Source organism: Candoia aspera, chromosome 3 (genome assembly GCF_035149785.1).
Source record: "Candoia aspera isolate rCanAsp1 chromosome 3, rCanAsp1.hap2, whole genome shotgun sequence".
In the NCBI taxonomy this organism is placed as follows: domain Eukaryota; kingdom Metazoa; phylum Chordata; class Lepidosauria; order Squamata; family Boidae; genus Candoia; species Candoia aspera.
In genome coordinates, this window is record NC_086155.1 from 30178404 (window position 1) to 30204979 (window position 26576).

Sequence of the window (26576 nt, forward strand, 5' to 3'; positions counted from 1 at the left end):
ATTTAATTCAGTAACCCCAGCTTCACTGTGTTACTGTGTTAAGACAGCTTCTGTTTTATAAAAAGTCAGGGGAAGAATATGGACACATCTAAAAGCCATGATCAAGCCAACTCCCTTCTCCTCCACTTGCCAAGCCCAAATGCATGGTCTTCACAGATAACATTCTTTCAGCAGTGCTAAGTGCAAGGACCTGGATACCTCCTAAAGCTAATGCACTGTCAATAGTCATATAACATGCAGTGACCCATCAGTTCAATTCCCAGGAAGAGGTTTGAAACCTAAAAAATAAGATCTGGCTACCAAAGCATGGAGACCCAGTTCGGTGTTGTGGTTAAGGCATCAGGCTAGAAACCAGGAGACTGAGTTCTAGTCCCACCTGAGGCACAAAGCCAGCTGGGTGACTTTGGGCCAGTCACTCTCTCTCAGCCCTGGGAAGGAGGCAATGGCAAACCACTTCCAAAAAGCCATGCCAAGAAAACTGCAGGAACTGGTCCAGGCAGTCTCTGAGAATTGGACATGACTGAATGGATTAAAAAAACAACAATAAAGCATGACAAGTCCCAATAAGGATGAAAGTGGCCATGTACTGCCTCCTGTTGGTCTATGTAACGTTATTCAGATAGTAAGTTTATCCATATTTTCAAAAGGATATTCTTGAAAAGGACACCACCTTCCTCCCTCCCTTCCTAGTTGCTCATTTTAACCACTGGGAAAGATCAGGGTGGATTAGTTCCCTCACAGATTGCTGCAGGTACTTAAGACTAAAGGTGTTAGCACCAGTCATGGGGTTAAGGAGACCAAAAGGTCTTTCCAGACAAGTCAGATGAGGTTTTATCATTGTTATAATAAAGACAATCATGCCAAAAAATATCCTGTATGGCATTTTCAGGGACTGCTATATCATATTTGTTCATCTGTTCTTTCTCCTTGCTATTAGTTTATGTTAGGGCTTTGTGGAACTTTGAAGACAAACTTTAATTTAACATAGCTTCAAAATTTTACTTCCAAGTAAAGCTCCCCTTCCCAGTGGTGTTTCAGGGCGGTCATCTAGCTTCTTCCTGGATACTCAAAAGGGCATCTGCATGAATGTCACACGTGCCAGGGCAAAGTTAAAGGCAGCAAAATGAGGAACAGTTCAATTTTGTTCATTACCTTGAATCAAATTATTTTAACAATCTGGACTGAGATAATGTCTCAAGGCACAGCAGAGCTATTTTACCCAGGCCTAAGTTATCTACAGTGTATTTAACTCACTTCAAATAAATGTGCTGGATTCATGATTCCTATTTTTATAAAGCTTGAAAATAATACTTTTTATATTAGTTCTGTCAAATTCCTGTAATGTTTTTCAATCAAAAAGAACAATTAGGAAATAGACATTTGGCCCGTTTAATGGTAGAGGAATGACAAATGTATCATTGATAGCAATTCTTTAATCTTTGATATATGTAATGTACAACACCCCCCCCCCCCAAAAAACCCAACCCTGTGACTTCTTCATAGCCTTAACAACAGAGCATAGAATTTAGGGCCACTTGCTCCCAAGGCCAAGCTATATGCTAAGATTTCTATACCTATGGCAGACACTGATTAAGTCATAAATCAGGTGTTTTCTAAATAAACAACCACTGTAAGCAAAGACATAAGAGGACAAATGCCATTATTCTGGTGGCCTCTAGTTTGCAAATATCCATTATCTGAAATTAGTAATGGGTTTGCGATTGACTTTAATAACTAGGGAATAGCCTTACTTTTCTCCAGCTTTGTAAATGTAAATACTGCTGTGTAAACTTCTTTCTTCAGTGATGAAAGTAAGGAGGTATCTTAAATGGGATGAACATATCTGAGACTTTAATAGCTGTAACTAGTTCTTCCAAAAATAGATAATTCCAAAAGTATTCTTGGTTTTTTTTTCCCAGCAAGCTTGGTGAGCCCAAGCTACAATCTGACAGTAGTCTGTACAGGATAGATTTCATTTCATTTCTAACTTGCTTTCCTGGGAGCTGTCCTACATGCCACCTAAGTAGACATCATTCCACCATTACATTAAAAATATACTACTTTTCTCTTAGCCCCTGTTTTGTTTAAACATCTCATCTAAAGAAGAGTTTTAGAGCATTAAGAACATGTTATAAAACTGGTGGCCTAATCAAAACTTTAACTGAGGATTTTTGACTGTCTATTTATGGTCAACATGGTTATTAGCGTTTGATTACAGGTTCAAATTATCATATTTTGGAAAGATTATGCAAAGACCTAATTCTGGGAAAGATGGAAGGAAAATGAAGAGGATGACCAGCAACAAGATGAACTGACTTGTTTACAGCTGCAGTGGGTTAATCAGTGGAAGACCTGAAAGGCCAGGTTGGAGGCAGAACATGCTGGAGAAGGTCTATCTATGTGGTTGTTGAGAGTAAAATGTCTACGGACAACGCCGGCTCTAAGGCTTAGAAACGGAGATGAGCACCGCCCCCTAGAGTCGGACACGACTGGACTTTACGTCAAGGGAAACCTTTACCTTTACCTTTACTTAGGAGGATTACACCTTAATTGTACAGTGGATTGTCCTTGGAGGATGGGCTTCTGTTCAGTGTCAGGAGAAGAAACCCTGCCATTGAATGGGGGGCTTTTCTTTTTCTTGCACTAATTGGCTTGGCTCACTTACATGACCACCCTGTTTTAATTATCTTTCTGAAGTATACTTAGTTCCATCTGTTATGACTAGTTACTGGATTAGTTTGGGGGGGGGCATCCTTGCAGGTGTTTCTTAACTACAATTCCCAGCAGCCCCAGCCTTTTAAGCTAATGTTGAGAGATGCTGAGACAGAGACAGGTGGTTCAGCAGCATCTGCAGAGCTCCAGGTCATCCCCATCTGGGCTAGAGAGCCTTGTATTCCTTTCCAAAGCTAAGGTACTCTTTTAGAAGTTGCCACCCTATGGAGTCTATAAGCAGGAGGGTATCACTAAAGGAAAGAGGAGTGTAAGTGATGAGATAACCACAAATAATTGCTGCTGTTTATTCTATAATTCTTCTAACACACAAATTGGATAAGAAATAACTATTTTTTTCATCTGAACTCTGAATAAAATTCCTGGCTAACTGCTGGTCTCTCTGATGCTGATGCTTGAGGGGAGGGACCATCCCCTCTCTTGTTAACTACCATTTGACAGATGAGATGGGATAATGCTTGTTTCTCTTTTTGTGCTGACAGAGTTCCTCTTAGCTATATTCCTATAATTGCTTTCTGGATACTCCTAGTCTGGGACTGTATCAAAAAGTGAAGCAGGGGCATCAGAGAAATCAATTTCCTTCCAGAGCAGAGCCTCACGGAATTACATAACAAATAAAATAGCACAAGTACAGCTCCTTGAAATGGGTTTGGTCAATCTGCTTGCACTCAAAGGACTGGGAATAGCCTATCACCTACATCTGTTATCCTCACCTGATGGACTAACACTTTGAAGAATTCCATATAATGCTTACAGGCCCCCTCTTCATGAGACCTTGGACATTTCAAATAAGAGACTGGGGCAAATCAGTGTGGTCAGAATGTCCCTAAGAATAATGCTCTGTGGTTTGCACCTCACTGGCTGGCTTCACACAGCACATTAGATAGGCTAAAATGGGTTGGATACTTTCCTGTTCCACTTGTTGGGAGGAGGGGTGTATCTATAAAGTTATCTATGCTAAAAGTCAACACCAGCTTGATGGCACATAATTAATGTTCTAGGGAGTTTGAAAATCTAGCCAATGTGTATGAGAGGCAGAGGAAAAGAATGGGAAATGAGTGAAGGAAAAATGGAGTCTGAGTGTGCATGTATTTAAAACAGAGAGAGAAATTGTGAATGAAAGAGACAATGGATGTATGATGATGAGAAAGGAAAGGAAAGGAAAGGAAAGGAAAGGAAAGGAAAGGAAAGGTTTGCCTGTTGGTACTGGAATACAGTCCTCTTTTTTATCTATTGAGTCAGGGATAGTCAACATGTAGCTGCATGCCACCTTTAGGCTAATGTTGTGTGATCCTCAGCTTAATTGCAAAACCTCTATGTAAGAAATCAGCTCAGATCTCTGATAAGAGCCACTTGTCTCTTCTGTGGCAGCTTGCTACTTAGCAGAGCCAGAGAAAGAAAGAGAAGGAGATGGAGATGGAGAAGAAGTGTCTCAGAGAGAATTGGTGTCCTCATCCACTACCTGCTGCTTCCTTGGATGCTGCTTCCTAGCTGGATGCCCCATAGTGGCTGCCAATAGACTCTCCTGGAAGGAATGCAGTCTTCAACCTTGAAAAGACTGCCTACACTTTATTAGCTGAGGCCAAATCACTGTCCTAGACATGCAAATAAATGGACTTTACTTCCAAGATAATATACATAGAACTGGAGTGCTATCTCTAGTTAGAGATAGAGAAATCAATGTATTTCAAGACTATATAATTTTTGCATATCCTCAACTATAATCTCTGATTGGTTTGCAATTTTTTAAAAAGTCCACAAGAACATTTCCATTTCAGCATGCATTTAAAGGCGTAATTGAAAATGTATTCTTTCTGAAAATAGGCATTATCCCTCACATTCCTTATATTATTCCAAAGTATTTTGATTAAGTTCTTTTTTCTTGTTGTTGTTGAAAGTTGTTCTGAGAAGAGCATAAGGCAGTGAATAACTTTTCCCAATCTGTAATTCATCTGGCAGATCAGGTCAGTTCACATTGGACTTAAGAAAGAATGAATTCATCCAGCATCCCTAATGATACAGTACATTTAGACCAGGGAATTCATTTATAAAAGACCATCTAGTACATCAGCTTTCTTTCACCCAAGTTCATTCTAGCCTAACCATGCTGTGCTTAGTTTGAGGTTGCTCCATCTGGCTAGACATGAAATAACCAGTTGCAGATATTTGATTAGCATCCAGCATAGTTTTATAAGCTCTTTCGGCATAGATTGTTTGACCAGGTCTCAGACTTATTGAAGTGCTGAGGCAAAGTTTCCTATATTGTTCCATAAAATACACTGTTACATTCAATTTACATTCACTATTACGTGGCTCTTAACCAAAGGTGACATAAAACTTAATGCAGTTAGTGAAATCACAATTGTTATTCTATTAGTCAACCAGAGGAATTGATTAAAAGCCTTTCAGTTTGCCAAAAGGGTGCCTCTGATGAACTGGTTGGCCAATTTTAAGCAAAATGTTTATTTGTAATGCAAGGACATCCATTCAGGGGCACTGTGTCATGTTCACTGTTCCAATGTGCACTGTACATTGTAACGTTTCACATGTCATGTTGCTGACCTTGTGCCAAGCTCTGTATCTATGTTCATGTTAATGGAATGTGTTTGGGTTATGTACTCAGTCTCATTCTCAGCTTTCTTTGTACTTGCATACTATTCTTAAATAAACCAGATTTTATTCAGCTTTTGCTTGTGAGTCTGAGAGTATTTTAGGACAGGCAAACATTACATAAAGCTGAGAATCTTCCAAAGTACACCGCTAGCTCCTACCGAGATCAATTCTTGTGAGGGGAATAGTTAGCGATGGCTGAGTCGAGAATAGAGTCCGGGGAGGCCGAGGAATCAGCTAACCCATTGCCAGAGTCGACAATTCAGAGTGGAGAGCAGAGCCCCCCCCCCCCTGAACTTTCATATTACCAGAAGGAGTCGAGTTCCAGCCCGGAGCTGGGGGGATCTAGCGATGGGGGAGAGCTGGAGCAACTGGCACCGAGTGGATCACTCGCGGAGCTGATCAGCTGGGAGACAATGGGAGAGCCCCAGCCAGGGACGTCCCAGGCATCGTGGAAGCACCATTTCCTGCTGACTCCAGACGTGGAATCTACCACGGTAGCAACGGGGAGGCAGCCTGGTGTGCGACAGAGGGAGGAATCTCAAACCCCTGAGAGGCTGAGAGTACTTGAGGCGAAAACGGAATCGGTGGAGTATCTGCTAAAAAATCTGTCCTTGGCGATGGGTGGCCAGGTGAGAGGCGATGGAAGTCCTAGTTTCATGCATCCATCATCCATCCTCCCTCCCAAACTGCCGGCAGAGTGGGGCCACAGATGACTCTGGGATAGATCTCTGCCCTGAAGAGGAACCACTACCATGTCCTGGGGTCCCACCACTCAACCTGCTGCCAGTTCTGCTCCAGCCAGAGGGGCGGTGAAGGACTTTTCTGTCAAATTTGATGGGGATCCTAACAAGTTATCCTTTTTCCTAACTAATGCGAAGAGCTACATGGAGCAATTTGGGCCATGCTTCCCTTCAGAGAAGACTAAGATAACGGCAGTGGCCACTAAGCTAAAAGACAGAGCGGCAGACTGGTATGTCCAACTAACGGAGGCGGACGCCCCTGAGCTAGACTCTTTTGAAGACTTCTTGTGGGCACTAAAACTGCATTTTGAGGATCCTCTGGCCAAGACAAGAGCTAAGGAGGTGCTAAAGGGTCTCATCCAGGGCTCCAAGTCGGTAGCCGACTATGCCCTGGAATTTAAAGCCTTGGCAGGCAAGGTCCCCAACTGGTGTCAGTCAACCTTAGTAGAAAGGTTCAAAGACGGACTCAGCAGTGAGGTCCTAAAGTGGGCACTATGCAGAGACGACCCAGAGTCATTGCATGAATGGATCTGTCTGGCCGGGAAGGCAGAGCATGCCCAACGCACCTACCTGCAGGCCAGAAGGCACGAGAAGCCACCAGCCGCGATGCAGGGGCCCTGAACCGGGGCAGCAGCTACCCCATCTGGCCACCGAACATGGGACGAGGAGAGACAGCGACGCTATGCGCGAGGCCAGTGTATCCGATGTGGAAAGGTCGGACATCGAGCTGCAGACTGCCCAAAACCCAAGGTTGGAGATCAAGCAACTAAAGCACTGACCAAACTGCCCCCCCCACCACGACGGATGTCAGCGGCCAAGGGGGCTATGGACATCGAAGAAGAGATTTACTTCTCAGGAGAGGCTGAGGTTGCCTCTCCAGAGCCAGCGGGAAACGCAAGCCACCTGCCCTGAAAAGCACCTGCGGGCAGGTGGAGGAGGATGGGCATGAAGACGCTATGGTGAGTGCTGACTGCCCCACTCTAGCAGTGAAAGTGAAGTTGGGCTCCTGCACTAGGACTACGGAAGTCTGGGCTCTCGTTGACTCTGGGTGTTCAAGGTGTCTCATCCACCCTGATCTGGTTGCTGCATTGGACTTACCTAGCTTTCCTCTAAAGCAGCCTTTGATCTTTACCCAGCTAGATGGGTCAACGGCGGGTGGGGGTCCAGCAACTCATTTTACTGGAAATGTAGCGATGCAAATGGGCAGCCACAAGGAGGCTTTAAAATTTATCATGGCACCGGTTGGCAATCCCATGGTAATTCTGGGAATTCCCTGGTTGACTTGGCACAGCCCATATATAAATTGGGAGCACCGGACTGTCACTTTTAATGATGGGTTTTACCAAGCTCCTACAGAAGAGAGACCCTTACATGTGGGGGTGGTAAGAGCGGCGATCGCCACGCCGCACCCCAACTTGCCACACTTAGAAGGCTTGCCCGACCTATATCGAGACTTTGCAGGAGTCTTTGGGGAAGTAGAAGCAGACCAGCTGCCCCCCCATCGAAAGACTGACTGTGCAATAGAGCTGGTCCCCAACGCCCAATTGCCCAAGCTGAAAATCTATCCAATGACCCAGAAGGAACTAGTGGCAGTGCGAGACTTTATTGACAAAAACCTGTCAAGGGGGGTTATTGAACCTGCAAATTCCCCGGTTGGGGCCCCTGTCCTTTTCCGGGAAAAGAAGGATGGCACACTTAGACTTTGTACAGACTATCGGGGGTTAAATTCCATCTCGGTCTGCAACAAATATCCCATACCTCTAATGAAAGACATGTTAGCCCATCTATCAACGGGGAAAATTTCCTCCAAGCTTGACCTTCGCGAAGCTTATTTTTGCATCCGCATACGAGCTGGGGACGAGTGGAAAACTGCTTTTAATTGCCCATTAGGGTCATTTCAGTACAAAGTCCTCCCTTTTGGGTTAGCAGGGGCACCAGGAGTCTTCATGCAATTGATTAATGAAGTGTTACATGATCATTTGTTTAAAGGGGTCCTGGTTTACTTAGACGATGTTCTGATTTACACTCAAACTGAGGAGGAGCACGAACGCCTCCTCAAACAGGTGCTAAGCAAGCTTAGAAATGCAAAGCTCTATGCAAAGCTTTCTAAATGTGAATTTCACAAAGCATGTCCTGACTACCTAGGCTATAGGGTATCTGACAAGGGCATTGAGATGGACCCTGAAAAAATTCAGGCAATTTTAAATTGGGAATGTCCCAGCACCCGGCGGCAACTACAAAGCTTTTTGGGGTTCAGTAACTATTATCCCCAATTTATCCAGGGGTTCGCTGAGATTGCTCTGCCCCCCACTGATCTACTCCGTACCAAGGGCTTGGGGGAGACACGCAAAGTAAAAAACCCTGGGGCAGCACTGAATTGGACACCGGAATGCCAAACAGCATTTGAGAGGTTAAAAACCCTCTTCACTGCTGAGCCTATTTTACAACACCCGGATCCTGAACGCCCCTTTGTAGTCCAAGTTGATGCTTCTGACTTTTCAATTGGGTCTATATTGTTACAAAGAGATTCTGAAAATCACCTAAAACCCTGCCCGTATCTGTCCAGAAAATGTTCTGAAACTGAGCGCTGGTGACATGTTTGGGAGAAGGAGGCTTTTGCTGTAAAAGCCGCTTTGGAAGCCTGGCGGCACCTCCTGGAAGGCGCTAAATGCCCTTTCGAGGTTTGGACTGATCACAGGAATTTGGAAGTCCTCCGCACCCCCCGGCATTTCAGTCCTAAACAAATTCACTGGGCTCAATTTTTCAGTTGCTTTGACTTCCAACTGAAATTTATCCCAGGGAAGAAAAACTTTCTGGCAGATGCTTTGTCACATCTGCCTCAGGACTCTGAACCCGTGTCAGATATAGTGGGAACTGTTCTCACGGAACCACAACTAGGCTTGGTTGCCGTCACCCGGAGCAAAACCCGTACACAGGCAACCCCGCCCCCAGCTCCGTCTGGGAAGCAGAAAATGCAGGTTCCTTGTCAGTTACAAAAGGACTTTCTCCAGACACTGAAATCTGACACTTGGTTGCTAGCTAATAGAGACAATGTTTCTTTCGAAGACGGTCTGGCATGGGTGGAACACCACCTTTATGTCCCTGAAACTTTGAGGGCTGATGTCTTGCAGCGTTCCCATGATGACAAACTTGCTGGATACTTTGGTTTTGTCAAAACCTTGCATTTGGTTCGCCGTCAATTTTGGTGGCCGACCTTAAGGCGTGACGTGAAAGACTATGTTGCTTCCTGTCCTGTTTGTGCCATGTCAAAACGAAAAGTCGGTAAACCACAGGTGGCCGGTTGTGAGACCCTGTTCTTCAAGTTGGGTTCCTGAGAACAGTTGGGAGTGTTGTTGCTGTACCAGCCTCCCTGCTGTGCAGCAACCTGACTGCCTGAGCTGCTAGACGCTGTCTCGGGGCTGGTGGTAGTGTTCCTCAGGCTTATGGTTCTGGGGGAATTCAACCTGCCATCCCTGGGGCATGCCTTGGAGGAAGCTCAGGAGTTCATGGCTACCATGGCAGCCATGGGCCTGTCCCAGATTATTTGGGATCTGTCTCGAGACAGTGGCCTCCCTCTGGACTTGGTTTGCTTGTCAGAGCAGTGGCAATGTAATCTGAGGGGAGAGTTAGATCTGTCCCCATTGTCATGCTCAGACCACACCTTGGTGGCCTTGAGATTCTCTGGTGCTGCCCCACTCTGCAGGGAGGCAGGACCTATTCAATTGGTCTGCCCCCGGCAACTGATAGACCTGATGGGGTTTCAGAAGGAGCTGGGGGTTATACCCGAGGATCTACTGCATGGTCCAGCGGAGGTCCTGGATGCAGCCTGGAATAGGGAGGCAGCTGGGGCCTTGGACAGGATTGTGCTTGTGCTACCTCTCTTGCCCGATCCAAACCGGCACTCCCCATAGTTTACGGAGGAGTTGCGGGTTCTGAGGAGGATCAAGAGATGTCTAGAGCACCACTGGAGGAAGACAAAGACCGAATCCGACCAAACACAAGCTAGAACCACTATTAAGGCCTACCTTGTGGCAGTAAGAGTGGCGAAACATCAATATTTCTCCATTCTTATTGCATCTGCAGAATGCCGCCCAATGGCCCTGTTTAAGATATCTTGTTCCCTTTTGGGTAAGGTGGACTTGGTGATCCACCTACAGGGCCATGCAGAGTTTTCTGAGCATCTGCAGGATAAAATTGCTCAGATCTGTTCCAAGTTGGGCTCTAAGCGTGAGGCACAGTTTGAGGAGATGCTGAGGGAACGTACTTACCCTGTTATCTGGGAACAGTTTGATCCTGTTGGACCTAAGGAAGTGGACAGGATCCTCCAGACTGTAAATGCCACCACTTTTCATCTAGACCCATGCCCTTCCTGGCTAGTGAAGGCAGCCTGGGAGGTGACATTTGGTTGGGTCCAGGCAATGGTTAATACATCCTTGAGAGAGGGGGTGTTTCTGGCTGCCTTCAAGGAGGTGCTGGTATACCTCCTCCTCAAGAAACCATCTCTGGACCCTACTAGACAATTTTCATCCTGTCTCCCACCACCCCTTCTTGGGGAAGGTGGTTGAGAAAGTAGTGGCGTTACAACTCCAGAGGATTCTGGATGAAACGGATTATCTAGACCCCTTCCAGTCAGGTTTCAGGCCAGGATATGGGACAGAGACTGCATTGGTTGCAGTTATGGATGATCTCTGGTAGGAGCAGGTTGGAGGGAATGCATCCATCCTGGCTCTTCTTGACTTCTTAGTGGCTTTCGATACCATCGACCATGGTATCATTTTGGGTCAGTTCAGGGAGTTCGGGGTGGGCAGCGTGGTTTTACACTGGTTCACCTCCTTCCTCCAAGGCCAATCCCAATCAGTGGTGATAGGGGATAAGAGATCTGACCCTCGACCCCTCTTGTGTGGGGTGCCGCAGGGTTCAGTTCTCTCTCTTCTATTTAACATCTACATGAAGCCACTGAGTGAGATCATCCATCACCCTGGGATGAAAAACATCAATATGCTGAGGATACTCAATTATATATCTCCATCCCAGGTGAGGCAAGAGATGCAGTGTCTGCCCTGTCTCAGTGCCTGGGGCTGTGTGGGTCTGGATGGGGAACAACAGGCTTCAGCTGAACCCTGGTAAGTGTCATGACCTCGTTGCAAGGCACAAAGAGCCTCACAACGTGGATCATGATCATTAAGGAAAAGGGGGAAGAAGATAATCCAATCAGGGATTAAAACAAGCACCCAAAGACACCCACACCCATGATCCCATCAACACCTGAAAAGAGGGACGTCAGAGGAGTGAAGATAAGGAGCACATGGTGCCCCGGAGAACTCAACCGTTGCAGGAAGACAAAGAGGACACCGGGGAAAACGCCCACGCAGCCATCAAGGATCCCATCAAGAGGGATCGGGGCATTGAGGGGTGGGGAAGCCCGGGGCAATACAGGAGGGTATAAAAGGGGCACCCCCACACTACCTACCCCGTTCCCGTTTTTCGATCTGTCAGCTATCATTCCAATAAACCAGAAATCCTTAATACCCATTAAGTGAGTCTGTGTCTTATTGCGAAGAGAGGCTGGCCCTGACATAAAAACGGGAACCGCAAAAATTTTTTTTCCACCTGGTACCTATCCAACACGTTTGTGAGGGACCCAGCCAGGCATGGAGAACCAGGAACCGAGGAGGCGCAACCCTTCGGCGCCCGGCGACGAAGCCCCGCTCTCGCAGGGCGGGATGCAGCTGAGGTCCGGGCGATGCAACGCCCCGGTAAGTATGGGACCCAGCTGGGGGGAAGCAGCGGGGGAGGGACCCACCCCGGCGCCCCGGAGCCCGCGAGGCACCGGGGGCGAGACGAGGGGACCCTCTCCAAGCCTACAGGCAACCCCGGAGGAAGCGCGAGACGAACCGCCACCCTGGGCGCTCGAAGGCGAGGGCGCGCCTGGCACCGCGGCGGGATCGGGGGACGATCCGTCCTCTACCACGGCCAACGGCGAGGGCGAGCGGAGCGGCGAAAACCTCGGCGGGAAGCCGGGGACGGCGGAGAGGCTCGACGCGTTGGAGGAAGGGATGCAGGCGGTGCGGCAGATGCTCCAACAGCTGACGGCGGCACAGGGACTCCACGACGGAGGCGGCGCAGAGGCACCCCCGGTCGAAAGGAGGCAGGGCGAGCGGGGCGGCGGTGACGGCGGAACCCGACCCAAGGAGCCCAACCGACGACCTGAGGCGCACCGGGAGGCGAGACGGGGTGGAGACCCAGCGGACGGCGGCGACCACGGCGGGACCCGACCCCAGGAGGCCACCCAACGAGCGGAGGCGCGCCCGGACGTGAGACGGCGGGACAACCTCGGCGGCGGCGGCGTCCGGCCCCAGGAGCCCACCCCACGACGGGAGATGCGCCAGGCTGAGAGGCGGAGGGACGACCCGGCGGGCGGCGACGGCGACGGCGGAGCCTGGATCCAGGAGCCCGACCGAGGGAGAACACCCCGCCCTCCCCCCCGAGCGACGGGACGACGACCTTGCGAGGAGCCCCAGAGAGAGGCACCAATGCCGCAAGAGAACCGGAGACACCCCGACCCGCAGCAGCTCCTGCAGAGCCCGAGGCACGACGCAGAGGGGGCCAGGAGCCAGACCAGGACACCCGCCAAAGACTTTGGCATAAAGTTCGATGGGGACCCCTCGAAACTCTCCTTCTTTTTGACTAACGCGAGGTACTACCTCGAAGAATGGGGTCCCTGCTTCAGAACTGAGCGGGGCAAAATCAATGCCCTGGCCATAAAATTAAAAGGACGGGCCGCCGATTGGTACGTCCAATTGTGCCAATCAGGCGCCCGGGCGCTGCAGGACAGCACTGAATTCCTGCAGGCACTAGAAAGGCACTTCAGGGACCCCCTGGAGCAAGAAAAGGCAAAAAGGGCGCTAGAGACACTTAAACAAAGCCCGCGCTCCGTGGCTGAGTATGCCATGGAGTTCCAAGCCCTAGCCGGAAAAGTGGACACTTGGTCTCAATCGACACTGATTGAGAAGTTCAAACATGGACTCAACTTAAATGTCCTCCGGTGGGCACTTGGCCGCGACAACCCCAGCTCCCTCACGGGGTGGATCCAGCTGGCAGCGGAAGCGGAGAACGCCCACGACACGTTCCTCCACGCAAGGAGGGAAACGCAACAGATGGAGACAGTGAGACCCCCACGCACCAACGCAAGGCAGGTGAGGGCGAGACCCCAACCTTGGAAGGAGGAACGGGACAGACGCTTCGCAAAAGGGCAATGCTTCACGTGCGGCAGGGAAGATCACAAAGCAGCCGCATGCCCCAAAACGACGCCCAGAGAGAGCCCAAGGAGGGCACAAACAGCACCAACCCCAGCGCCAAGAAAGCGACCAGCAGCAAAGGGGGAGTACCGACGCAGACACGGCCCCTACAGTTCAGAGGAGGAGGAAAGCAACCCCGATGAGGCGGCGGGAAACGACAACCACCTGGCCTAAGGGGCGCCGAAGGACAGGTGGAGGACACTGACAGGCGCTTCGACAAAGGGGTGAGTGAGGAATGCCCCACCCTCTACGTCCGTGTCACCCTCACCCATAGAAATAAAACCGAAAAGGTCTGGGCACTCATTGATTCGGGTTGCTCCAAAAGCCTCATGCACCCTGACCTGGCAGCCGCACTCGACCTCCGCTGCTATCCACTTCAGCACCACCTGGTGTTCTCGCAGCTCGATGGATCTGCAGCGGGAGGGGGCCCGGTCACCCAATACACCGGAGAAACCGCGCTACGGCTCGGCAGCCACGAGGAAAAATTGGCTTTCATCGTGGCACCGGTGGGGCAACCCCGACTCATACTGGGGATCCCATGGCTCGTGCAGCAAAACCCAGTCATCAACTGGAGAACCAGAGAGATTAAGTTTGCTGACGGGCGTTACCAAGCACCTTCAGGGAACAGGGTTCCCCGAGCAGCCATGGGGGGGGCGACGACGACTGTGGAACACAGAGAGACAGCACTGCCAGAGGGACTGCCGACCAAATACGGGGATTTCGCCGACGTTTTCGGTGAGAAAGAGGCGGACAAACTCCCCCCCCACAGAAAGACGGACTGCACCATTGAACTGGTCCCGGGGGTACCCCTACCCAAACCAAAAATATATGCTATGACCCAGCGAGAGCTAGCTGCATTAAGGGACTTCATAGACAAAAACCTGGCGAGAGGTTTCATCGAGCCAGCAAACTCTCCAGTGGGAGCGCCAGTCCTCTTTCGCGAGAAAAAGGACGGGGCATTGCGGCTCTGTACAGACTACCGCGGATTAAACGCAGCAAGCATTTCAAATAAATACCCCTTACCCTTAATAAAGGACATTTTGTCCCACTTGGTAAAGGGTAAGGTATTCTCCAAACTGGACATAAGGGAAGCCTACTACCGCATACGGATACGGGAGGGGGATGAGTGGAAGACTGCTTTCAATTGCCCATTGGGGGCGTTTCAATATAAAGTACTCCCATTCGGATTGGCAGGAGCACCGGGGGTATTCATGCAGTTAATTAATGAGGTCCTGCGTGACCACCTTTTTAAGGGGGTTTTGGTTTACCTGGATGATGTATTGATCTACACAGAAACAGAACGTGAGCACGAACGCTTGGTAAAAGACGTGCTCAAGAAACTTCGCAAGGCAGAGCTGTTTGTAAAGCTCTCCAAGTGCGAGTTTCACAAAAAACAAATTGACTACCTAGGGTATAGGATTTCTGCTAAAGGGATAGAAATGGACCCCAGCAAGGTCCAAGCCATCCTGGCGTGGGAACGCCCACGCACGAGGAGACAGCTGCAAAGCCTCCTGGGATTCACTAATTTCTACAGGGGGTTCACGCCCAGGCTGGCAGAGACTATATTGCCCCTAACTAACCTGCTAAAGACTAAGGGCTTGGGGGACACGCGCAAATCGAGGAACCCGGGGGCGCTACTGAATTGGACAGCTGACTGTCAAACGGCTTTCGAGAGACTGAAAACCCTCTTCACAGCTGAGCCAGTGTTACAACACCCCGACCCCACCAAGCCTTTTGTGGTGCAGGCAGATGCCTCCGACTTTTCCATCGGAGCCATCCTGCTCCAAAAGGACTCCGACAACCACCTAAAGCCCTGCGCCTACCTTTCCCGCAAATTCTCCGAAACGGAGCGGAGATGGCACGTATGGGAAAAGGAGGCGTTTGCAGTGAAGACAGCCTTGGAAACGTGGCGACACCTGCTGGAGGGGGCCTCCTGCCCCTTCGAGGTCTGGACGGACCACAAGAACCTGGAGGCACTCAGCACACCAAAACGACTCAGCCCGAAGCAGGTGCGATGGGCTCAGTTTTTCAGCCGGTTCAATTTCACGCTGAAATTCATACCGGGCAAGAAAAACTTCTTGGCAGACGCCCTTTCCCGACGGCCACAGGACGACACGCAAGCCTCCGACATCGTAGGAACAGTATGGACCGAGAAACAGCTCGGCTGCCCAGCTGTCACGCGGAGCCAGACAAGGAATCAGCGCACGCCAGCACGAACGGCGGGGAGCGATCGGAGCCGACGCTCAATTTCACCGAACTGGCAACAAAGACTCACACAAGCACTACAGCAAGATACATGGTTGCAGAATAACCAACAACATGTATCTTTCAAAGACAACATCGCCTGGAAAGAGAAAGACTTGTACGTGCCCGAATCACTGCGGGGGGAAATCTTACACAGAGCGCACGATGACAAATCTGCCGGGCATTTTGGGTTTGTAAAAACCCTCCACCTAACGAGGAGGCAATTTTGGTGGCCAAACCTCAGAAAGGACGTAAAAGACTACGTAGGCAACTGCCCCATATGTGCCACCACCAAACGTAAAGGAGGGAAACCCCACGGGCTGCTACAGGCGGTAGCCAGCCCCTCCCGGCCATGGGAAGAAATTTCCATGGATTTCATTGTGGACCTCCCACCCAGCCAAAGAAAAACTGTGATATGGGTGGTAAAAGACTATTTCTCGAAACAAGCACACTTCATCCCGTGCGCAACTATCCCCTCCGCACAACAGCTGGCACGTTTATTCCTAACACACATATACAGGATCCACGGCGCCCCCTACAGGTTGGTGACCGACAGAGGAACACAATTCACGTCAAAGTTTTGGCGGGAATTTTTAAAACTAATCGGAACCAAGCAAGCACTGTCCACTGCGTGGCATCCAAACACGGACGGATCAACAGAGATCCTAAACTCAACACTTGAACAGTTCCTGAGGGCATTCATAAATTATCAACAGGACAACTGGGTAGACCTACTACCTTTTGCAGAGGTGGCCTATAATAACGCGGTACACCAGAGCACTGGCCACACCCCTTTTAAGGTGGTCTATGGAAGGGACTTTGTACCGATACCAGAATTGCCGCAACCTGAAACCCTGCCCTGCTCACCAGACGATTGGGCGGCACAGCTGGCAACAACCTGGCCTATCATCCAAACGGCCCTAGCAGACGCACAAACAACGTACAAAAAATATGCGGACAACCACAGGGCGGAGGCACCGAACTACAAAGTGGGAGATAGGGTCTACCTCTCCACTAAGTTCATAAAGACCTCGCAACCCTCGAAGAAATTGGCACCGAAATTCATCGGACCTTTTAAAATCATACAGGTAATCAACCCAGTTACGTTCAAATTGGAACTGCCTTACAATTTGAGACGGGTCCACCCAGTGTTTCACTGTGCACTACTGAAACCAACGAGCACATCCAAATGGCATACGGAAGAACCTCCACCCCCACCCATAATGATAGACAACCAACAACATTTTGAAGTAAAAGAAATACTGGACTCAAGAAAGCAAAGAGGAACACTCCAATACCTCGTGAGATGGAAACATTTCTCACACCCAGAGTGGGTCCAGGCACGACACGTCATGGCTAGACAACTAACAAGACAGTTCCATGAGGCATACCCAGAGAAACCAGCACCATAGAACATCTTTGGGGGGGCAGCATGTCATGACCTCGTTGCAAGGCACAAAGAGCCTCACAACGTGGATCATGATCATTAAGGAAAAGGGGGAAGAAGATAATCCAATCAGGGATTAAAACAAGCACCCAAAGACACCCACACCCATGATCCCATCAACACCTGAAAAGAGGGACGTCAGAGGAGTGAAGATAAGGAGCACATGGTGCCCCGGAGAACTCAACCGTTGCAGGAAGACAAAGAGGACACCGGGGAAAACGCCCACGCAGCCATCAAGGATCCCATCAAGAGGGATCGGGGCATTGAGGGGTGGGGAAGCCCGGGGCAATACAGGAGGGTATAAAAGGGGCACCCCCACACTACCTACCCCGTTCCCATTTTTCGATCTGTCAGCTATCATTCCAATAAACCAGAAATCCTTAATACCCATTAAGTGAGTCTGTGTCTTATTGCGAAGAGAGGCTGGCCCTGACAGTAAGGCTGAGTGGCTGTGGGTTGATGGCTCCTCTACATCCAGGAACTTATCATCTTTAGTTCTGGATGGGGTTGAACTGCCCCATTCAGACCCAGTGTGGAACCTGGGTGTCCTCCTGGACTCACGACTCCTGCTCAAAGAGCAGGGGGCAGTCATGGCTAGAAGGGCCTTTGCGCAACTTTGTGTTGTATGCCAGTTACGCCGTTTCCTGGATTGGGAAGCCCTCCGAACAGTCGCTCATGCCCTGGTTATCTCCCATATAGACTATTGCAATGCGCTCTACATGGGGCTACCGTTGAAGAATATCCGGAAGCTTCAACTGGTCCAGAATGCAGCTGCGTTGGTAGTTATTGGTGCCTCAAGATCAGCACACGTGACACCACTCCTGCGCGAGCTGCACTGGGTGCCAGTTTGCTTCCGGGTCCAATTCAAGGTGTTGGTTATCACCTTTAAAGCCCTACATGGCATGGGGCCAGATTACCTGAGGGACTATCTCATCCCCATAACATCAACCCATCCCACCCAGTCATGCAGAGAGGGCATGCTGTGGACCCTGCCGGTAAGGGAATTCCACTTGGTGGGGTCCAGGAGGTAGGCCTTCTCTGCAGTGGCACCCACCCTCTGGAACATTCTGCCCCCGGAGGTGAGGCAGGCACCTTCACTTCCAGCCTTCTGGAAGAATTTGAAGACCTGGTTCTGCTGCCTCACCTGGGGTGGGAGGGGCAATAGTTCTTCCTGGGGGTGGCTGGCACTGTAGATCCCTCCCCATGAGATCTTTGCTCCTTGGATTTTGTATCTATTTTATTCTTATTTATTGGTTGTTTATATTGTAATTTATATATTTTTTTATGTTTTTAATTGCTGATTTTATTCTAAACCGCCCAGAGTCCCCCTTTTCAGGGGAGATGGGCGGTGATAGAAATGTGAAAAATAAATAAATAATAAATGAATTCAATAATTACAGGAGGCAGAGAGGTATTGTAAGAGGACTACTTCTTATAAACATGGTGTTCTAACAACATGTTAGCATCCTCTTTGAAAAAATAAGGTAAGCAGTTTTCTTCAAAATTATTAGTTTATGCATATGCAGACCTTCAAAATTCAGTGCTCCATCAGCACAGATGACTTTAATTGACCAATGAGTCTTAAAAGAATGGCTATAGTCATCATTTAAATGCAGTAGGAGCAAGGATGGATTTGATTAAAAAAAATCCTCCCCTTCCATTCCTCTAGAATCACAGAATTTGAAATATTGAGGACTTCAGAATTATCCATGCAAATCACCTGGACATACAGAATTATATATTCCAAGTAACATGTAACTTATTACAACTATATTGTCCTTTAAGATTTCAGTAGGGCAATGTAAATTAAATCACAGTACACACAAGAATCAGAGCAGTTATATCTGATGTGCCCACAGCTAAATTAGTATCTTAATAATAGTACTCAATACCATTAAACATTTCATCCAGTTGCTACAGCTACAGCAAGTGTGTTGTGTTGACATGCCCATGAAATCTGCTAAAAAATGAGTAAAACCTATACTTGTGTAAGTGCCCCAATTTGCCGTATTATTTATTATTACAGATGATTACATTTTATTCACCCTTTAGTAATGCAAGTTTTTGATGTGTCTATCTAGCTGGGTGAAGGGAACATAACAAGGATGAAGCCGAAACATCCATCTGGGCAGAGAAGAAAGCCCAAGGATGATAAAAACAAGGCAGAACCTGTCTTCTCTTTAATCTTCAGAAGTTTTTCTTTTTCTAGAGCGGCCTGAAGGGGCAACTAATATTTATCTGAAGTAATGAATATGATGAAAGAGGCAGAGTGGAAAAGGTTATTGACAAGAGTACTGTTCAGTAACAGTGATGGGCAAAGGATGAAAACCGCAGTGAATGTTTTTTATCTGAACCATGATGTAGCTGGAATTGGGGGAAGATAATTGATTTAATCTTTTACTTGGCCATAATTATGCAAAAATCACCATTTGGCAGAACCCAGCTTAAAATCTACTGCTTCTTACCCTATATCAATCTATACAATTAGCATCACAATTGTATTAACAAACATTTCTCTGCCGTGCCATGTACTGTACTGCATGCTGAAAACAGTGTGTAAACATCTGTATACTGTATCTTCTTTATGAGCTGGATTACAACTCTCAGAGTTTCCAGCCAGCCTGACATTTGCCCTGGTGTCTTGAGGACATCAGTTGGGAAAAGTTCTGGTAGAGAGACAAGGTGATCTAGTCCATTTATCCAGTCATTTAATCTAATGTTCTGACTTATCCTCTCTTGTAGTTACCACCATCAGTTCTTCTTGGTCACTAACTCTTTATTCACTTATCCCCATCCATGGCTTACTGCCTCCATGCATTATTTCTTACTTATAATCTTATGTTCCTGGAAAGAAAAAAAGTTGGCTGACTTTATCTATTATATATTTACACATTTCTTCTCCTCTCCTGCTGTTGTCTTGGGATCCATATCAGCTTTATGAAGCCTCATACTTCTGCCTGTCACTTCTGATGCTCTGCTAAGTTCTGTTGCCCATTTCCTAAGGTCTCTGCTAGGTGACCATCTGTATCTCTCATTTTGCTTGCTGCCCATCACTGTGTCATCTTCTATAATGTTCAGTCTAAACAATCTATTCCGATCTCTTCTCTGCCGCCATCCTCTCCAGCATCTCTCTACACTTTCCACTTCCTTCTACTTTTCTTGATGAATTCAGTACTCTGTGATCCTCTTTTTTATTTATTTATTTATTTATTTATTTATTTTTCAAATTTTGCTACCGCCCATCTCCCCCAAAAGGGGGACTCTGGGCAGTTTACAATAAAATCAATAAAATCAAGACTATAATAATAATTAAAATCTATAAAAACAATTACAAATATAAAATACAATAAATAAGTACAAAATCCAAGAGGTTGAAAATTCTGATCAGGTGGGAGGGGCCCTAAGGCGCAAGCCAACCCCATGGATGGTTGCCCATCTGCCTGCCCCATGCGAGATGGCAGAACCAGGTTTTCAGGGCCCTCCTAAAGGTCGGAAGTGAAGGCGCCTGCCTCACTTCTGAGGTCAAGATGTTCCAAAGGGCGGGGGCCACTGCAGAGAAGGCCCGTTTCCTGGACCCCGCCAGATGGGATTCTCTTATCGATGGGGTCTGCAACATGCCCTCTCTGGATGATCGGGAGGGGCGGGTCGATGTTATGGGGATGAGACGGTCCCTCAGGTAACCTGGCCCCATGCCATGTAGGGCTTACATATTACTCCTCCATTGCTGTCCCTGTTTCTCAGTTGCCTAGATAACATTACCCTTCTCTCCTACTGTTTTCAAACCTGACGCTAACTGCTCCTCCTGTTGTCAGAAAGCCCTATTTTTTGCTTAATCCTTCCTTTTCATTCATTGTCTCCTCTCCTATTTTTTGCTTCCAAACTCCTGCCATGTGCCACTTCTTGCTGTTGTCTGAACTTCATTGCCTTCACCAGTGCACGGATGAACTAAGAACTAGAAGCCTTGCTCAAAGACCCATTTATTTGCAAGTGTCTAGGCCTACATGTTTTCCAGTTTTACATTCTACAATCCTGGAGGCCAAGAGTTTGTTCTTTCCAGTTTTTCTGTGCAAAGGTTCAGATCCTTAGGTGAATCAGCACATTCTTATTGATCACTTCATAACAGTCATATCAAGCCTATTTCTTACTAGGCTACCAAAGAATTCTGGGAGTTGTAGCCTAGGACAGCAGGTTCTGATAGGCTGCCATACAGCATGATTAAATACAGGCATGGTGAATAGCCCTGGTGAAATCCTCAGCAATCCTACCTGTACAGGGCAGATGCTGTTCTCTTTAGTCCTTTTGGTCTGTTGGGCTTCGGTTCTCCAGCCATGTTTATATCTGCAATGAATAATGGTTTAGAATTACTGCAGTATCTTTTCCTATCTGTCCCTTAGGCAAAAATTCAAAACAAATTCAAGCTATCTTTAACAATTCTTTTGGGGTCAGGGGTTGCTACATAATTTTTCTGTTTTAATGCTGGGCAATGATCATTTTCTTCAGATATATCTGTCATATGCAAAGAAGCAATGATATTTCCCCTTTTGTGAAAAATATACATGTTATATTTATATTCTGCAAAGATTTTCAATAAGACCTGTCATCCCATTAATCATTTCCCATATAAGTTATTGATCAATTAATTTATCAAATACAGTTAAGTATATTTTCATATTACCAAAGCCTCATACAAATTTTCATATTACCAAACTCATACAAATCTACTATTTGATATTAGGAAGATAAGTCAGCTTAAGTCTTATGTACATAATAATCATCATGGCTCATTGTGTGAACAGGGATAGCTCTCCCTCTTGCTCCCTGACTATTTGCAGGACCTTGCATCCTTTAGAAAAATTGAGTTGTGGAGAATTCAACACCCACCTAAGTCATAGATATTATAATTAAAAGTGTGCCTTCCCTTTATTACAAAATAAATGACAGACACAGGAAAAGATACTCATGCTCTTTAATTACATAGATAGAAAATATTGTTTATGTTAAACTCCTCTTCCATGCTACCTATGCTAAAAGCTGTGCTGGATGCCAAAACATGTCTGAAGTTACCTGATATAATTGAAGGGATGTTTCTCAATTTCAGCACTGAAAGAATGAATCAGATCCTTTGATCTGCCAAGAAAAATTGCCCTAGCCTCCATTCCAATGGGTTGAGTGGAACATGGAGATTGAGAAGTACAACCAATTCTCACTGCCTTTGTGGAAACTAAACAAAGCAATTTGAAGTGTAAAGGTACTGCTTAATAGAAGCAAAGCATAAGGAAAGGCTGGCTCATTTTAACATGATCTGTTAAAGAAGGTGCAACATCAGTGATGACCTGCATGTAGAGCCAGACCATTGTGGTCCTATGGCATAATATGAAGACATAATGCAGCAGCTTTACTAATGCAAAACAGGTTGGCATATGAATCAATGCTTGGATGAGAACACTTGCCTAGGAATCCTACCATTCTGTTGACACATTAGACTAAAGCCATCCATAGTGGCTTGATTGATTTCAGTTCAGTATGTTTGTTTGTTTGTTTTATATACCAGCCAAATCATACAGCTCTGAGTGATTTACATTCATAAAAGCATAATGCAATAAAGTTTAAAAGCCACAATACATATTCATCAGTAGTAAACATTACAATACAGTGGCACCAACACATACTAGGCAATATCACTTCTTAAAGCCCTGCTTCCAACTCCATCTTGGCAGCTTTTTGAAGGGCCACAAAGTTGGTGTCAGTTTGACATCCAGTGGGAGGCTATTTTATGTAGTGGCAAGGCATCACAGAAAAGTATTACTTCTAAGCCCCCACAGATCTCACCTCTCATAGGTTGGGAAGCTGGATAGCCCCAACCAATATGAGGGAACTAAAGGGGTCAGTTCTATCTGGAGTTGATGCTGCAAGTACCTAGGAGCTAAACAATTTAGGGCTTTAAAAGTTTAAACCAATGTTTTAATTATATCTAGAAACTTATTGGAAGCCAATACAGCACCCTCAATCTAGAAACTTATTGGAAGCCAATACAGCACCCTCAATTGAGATGTCACATGGTTGTACTAGCTCTCACCCACCAAATGTCTTGTTTGCACCAATTGCAGTTTGTGAGTAGTCTTCAAAGATAATTTCATATAAAGTGCATTACTCTGGTGGTAAAGAGGGCATGTGTTACCATTGCCAGGTCTTCTCACTTCGGGTTGGGCCCCAACTGCTGATAACTGCTCTATCTGCCCTATCAGCAGTAGCTATGAGTCCAGTAAGACACACAGGTTGCAGACCTGCTCTTTCAGGGGGAGTGCTACCATGCCCAAAGTAACCACTGAAACAGACGGAGAACCAGATGGTTTCTGAACAAATAGCAACTCTATCTTGTTAGGGTTCAACCTCAATTTGCTTCCTCCGATCCAGATCATTACAGCATAGAACTGCTGGTCGAGACTTCCATGGAATCTCCAGCTCAGCCCAGGTGGCAATGTATAGTTGGTATCAACAGTGTAGTGATGATGCCTCACCCAAACCAATGGACAACTTCTTCCCAGCAGCCTCATACAGATGTCAGATAGAGGCAAGAGGACTGATCCAAAGGGTGGACCTCTCCTCTGGCTGTAATTGTCCACTTAGGAAGAACTGGAATAACTATAAAACAATACCTTCTATCCCCATCTCTTTCAGGCAGTGCAGGACAATGCAATGGTTGATGGTATCAAAGATTGCTCAAGATCAATAGGGACCAAAAAGGGTACATCCCACCAAAACAGATCATGGCAAAAGTCATCCACTAGCATGAACAATGCCATTTCAGTCCCATGACTGGGCCTGAACCCTGACTGAAAAGGATCCAGAAAATCTATTTCTCTAGGGCATTCTGCGGCTAGAGAAATATCACCTTCCCTAAAAAGGGAAGGTTGGAGAAAGGATAATTATCCAATATTGCTGGATCTAGGATAGGTCTGTCCAGATGAGGCACACCCAACACTTCATTATAGTCAGCCAGAACAACTCTCTTCCCCTCAGAGACATTGACAACCTCCTGGATTCAACTCTTCACACCCGATGGAGCTGCTCAGCCATCTGGAGGAGCCAGGAAGGACTTGGATCGAGACTACAGGTGACAAAGTTCAAGGCAGAGAGTGCTCTGTTCACTCACAACAGTCCACCATCTGGAATGAATCCCAGATAACAGTATACATTGCCCCAGTCAGAACATCAGACACCACCCACGAGGATTCAAGATTCTGTTGAATTGGAGCAATGTTGTGCATCTGAATGCAATCCTTGTGTTTGTAAACCATACGTTAAAGGCAGGTATGGGAAGCATTTGGTCATCATGAGCTACAGATTTTGGGGGGATTAGTAAGAGCAAGGACTTGTTTTATGAATGAAGGTGAAGGTGCTGAACTAGCAGCTGGGGGACTATGAGTTCTAATTTTCCCTTAACCATAAAAGGCAGCTGGATGACTTTGGGCCAGTTGCGCTCTCTCAGCCCTCACAGGGTTCTTGTTGTGGGAAAAATAGGAGGAGGGAGAATTGTGTATGCCACCTTAAGTTGGGATACAAATTGAATGAACAAATGAATGAATTAATTAAAAAAAAAGGGAAGATGAAGCAACCAAGACAGAACAATATCATGCACACCAACAATTTTCTGTTTTCTTCTTCTTGAAGTTATTTAGTTTTATATTTTGGGGAGCCTATGTTTGTTGTTTAAACTACATCTCCCAATATAAATTTCTGTGTGTCCTGCTTCAAAATGTCAAGAAACTATGCCACACATTTTCAATGGATTCCCCCTTGCCTGCAGCCTCCTGAATGTTCTGAAATCTGGCTCTGCAGCATTTCTGCATGACCATGAAAATGCTGGGTGTTGGTAATAGAGAGGAAAGGAATGATCCTGCCATGTGAGTCAAGTAATGTTATCAAAGACTCCTGTCACTTCAGACATGAGGAATTTACATGCAAAACAGATAAATGTGATCCATTCAAGGACTGAGAAGATTAGAGACTTAATAATTAATGGGAAATCTATTTCTGCTGAATGTATTCTGCAGAAGAACTGGTCACAAGTTCTAAGCTGATTTCAGATGGGACAACTGCACCCATTTCTCCTAACCTAGGATTTTACCAGCCAAAAACATTAAAAATAGTTGAGGAATAGTGCATACAGTATCCACATCGTTTAAAATCAAAGGAAATTCTTCAGTATTATTTATATCAAATACAACAAACTTACTTGAAAATCTCCAAGTGGACTTGGTATTTGAACTTGATTAGTTTTTTATGTTAGAAGTGTGCAAGTGTATCCCTGCCCGTTGGAGGGAATTAGAGGCATCTCACATGTGCTTCTGCACTGCTCTTTCTATTTGACTTAGAGGGGGCACCTAATAACACCTTTCCTAATTAGCCGCTAGGGCAGTTCAGATGAAGTCAATACTCTCCTTTTCTTTATCCTCCAGGGAGGTTGCTAAATTGTTTTCTATAGTCATTGCCATTCAATGTTTAATACCACTCTTACCTTGATGAGTTTACTTATTGATTATATATTTTAATATAGCCTTCTGGGTACATGACTAACTACAAACACAATGATTTATTTTTGGTCTCTGATTTTAATCAAACAAATTAAAGTACCCATGAAAAAGCTAAGTGGGTGGGTACAGGTGGTTTTTGGACGTTACTTTGCACTTCTGCTTCATGATACAAAATTCTCTGTAAAACTATTTTTAAAACTATTTTGGGAAGCCATCAATAACTGACAATCAAATAATAGTACATCACCTTAAAGCCGCAATATATTAATCAATATCAATCTGTGGGTGTCAATATATACTAATCTGCAAACAGATTACTATATATTGGCACCCACGTTTTGAGGAAACTTGAAAAATACAGGTGCTCTGAAGTATTAGTTCTAATATAGCTTTATTGTCCATTTCCCCCAGGACATCTTAAATGGTGCAAAACAAGAAATTAATTCAATCTTTTTTGTTAACTGCAAAACACAAGAAAATGAAAGTACATCTTTTTTAGTAAGAGTATTTACTGTTGGGGGGAATAGTATTGCATGAATAATTAGCACAAGGGCAAAGAGACTCAAAGGATTATTTAATTAAAGACTGTTATACTCTTGGGGGAGATGGGTGGTAATTAAATTTGAATAATAAATAAATAAATATTCTGTCTCCATTTTTTAGTAATAAGAATTCTTCAAAAATATAGTCTGTATTAAAGGATAGAAACATGGATGCTTAAAATTTTGCATTATTTAAGTTTACAAAGGTATTTCTATATACTCCAAAACTATATGCATATTTTGCTATTTGCTTTTTGGTCATTTCTCTTTTATTTTTCTTGCCTTCTATGCCTTTGCCATCCAACATTATATGATTAAATATATTTTTAAAAGCATTCAACTTTCCAGTAATTAGTAAAAGCAAAATAAATAAATCAAACCATTTTATATATGTATATATAGTAGCCCCATCGGACATTCTAAAAACT

The 26576-nt window shown here is 46.1% G+C and overlaps 1 protein-coding gene across 2 annotated transcripts in view; it reads right to left on the minus strand.

Moving 5' to 3' along the window:
- RALY (RALY heterogeneous nuclear ribonucleoprotein) overlaps positions 1-26576 on the minus strand; it is a 168028-nt gene that overhangs the window by 17630 nt on the left and 123822 nt on the right. For both annotated transcript variants that reach the window (XM_063297222.1, XM_063297221.1), the window contains exon 3: positions 21338-21410. In XM_063297222.1, the coding sequence (XP_063153292.1) occupies positions 21338-21410 (73 nt within the window). The remainder of the gene's footprint in view (positions 1-21337; positions 21411-26576) is intronic.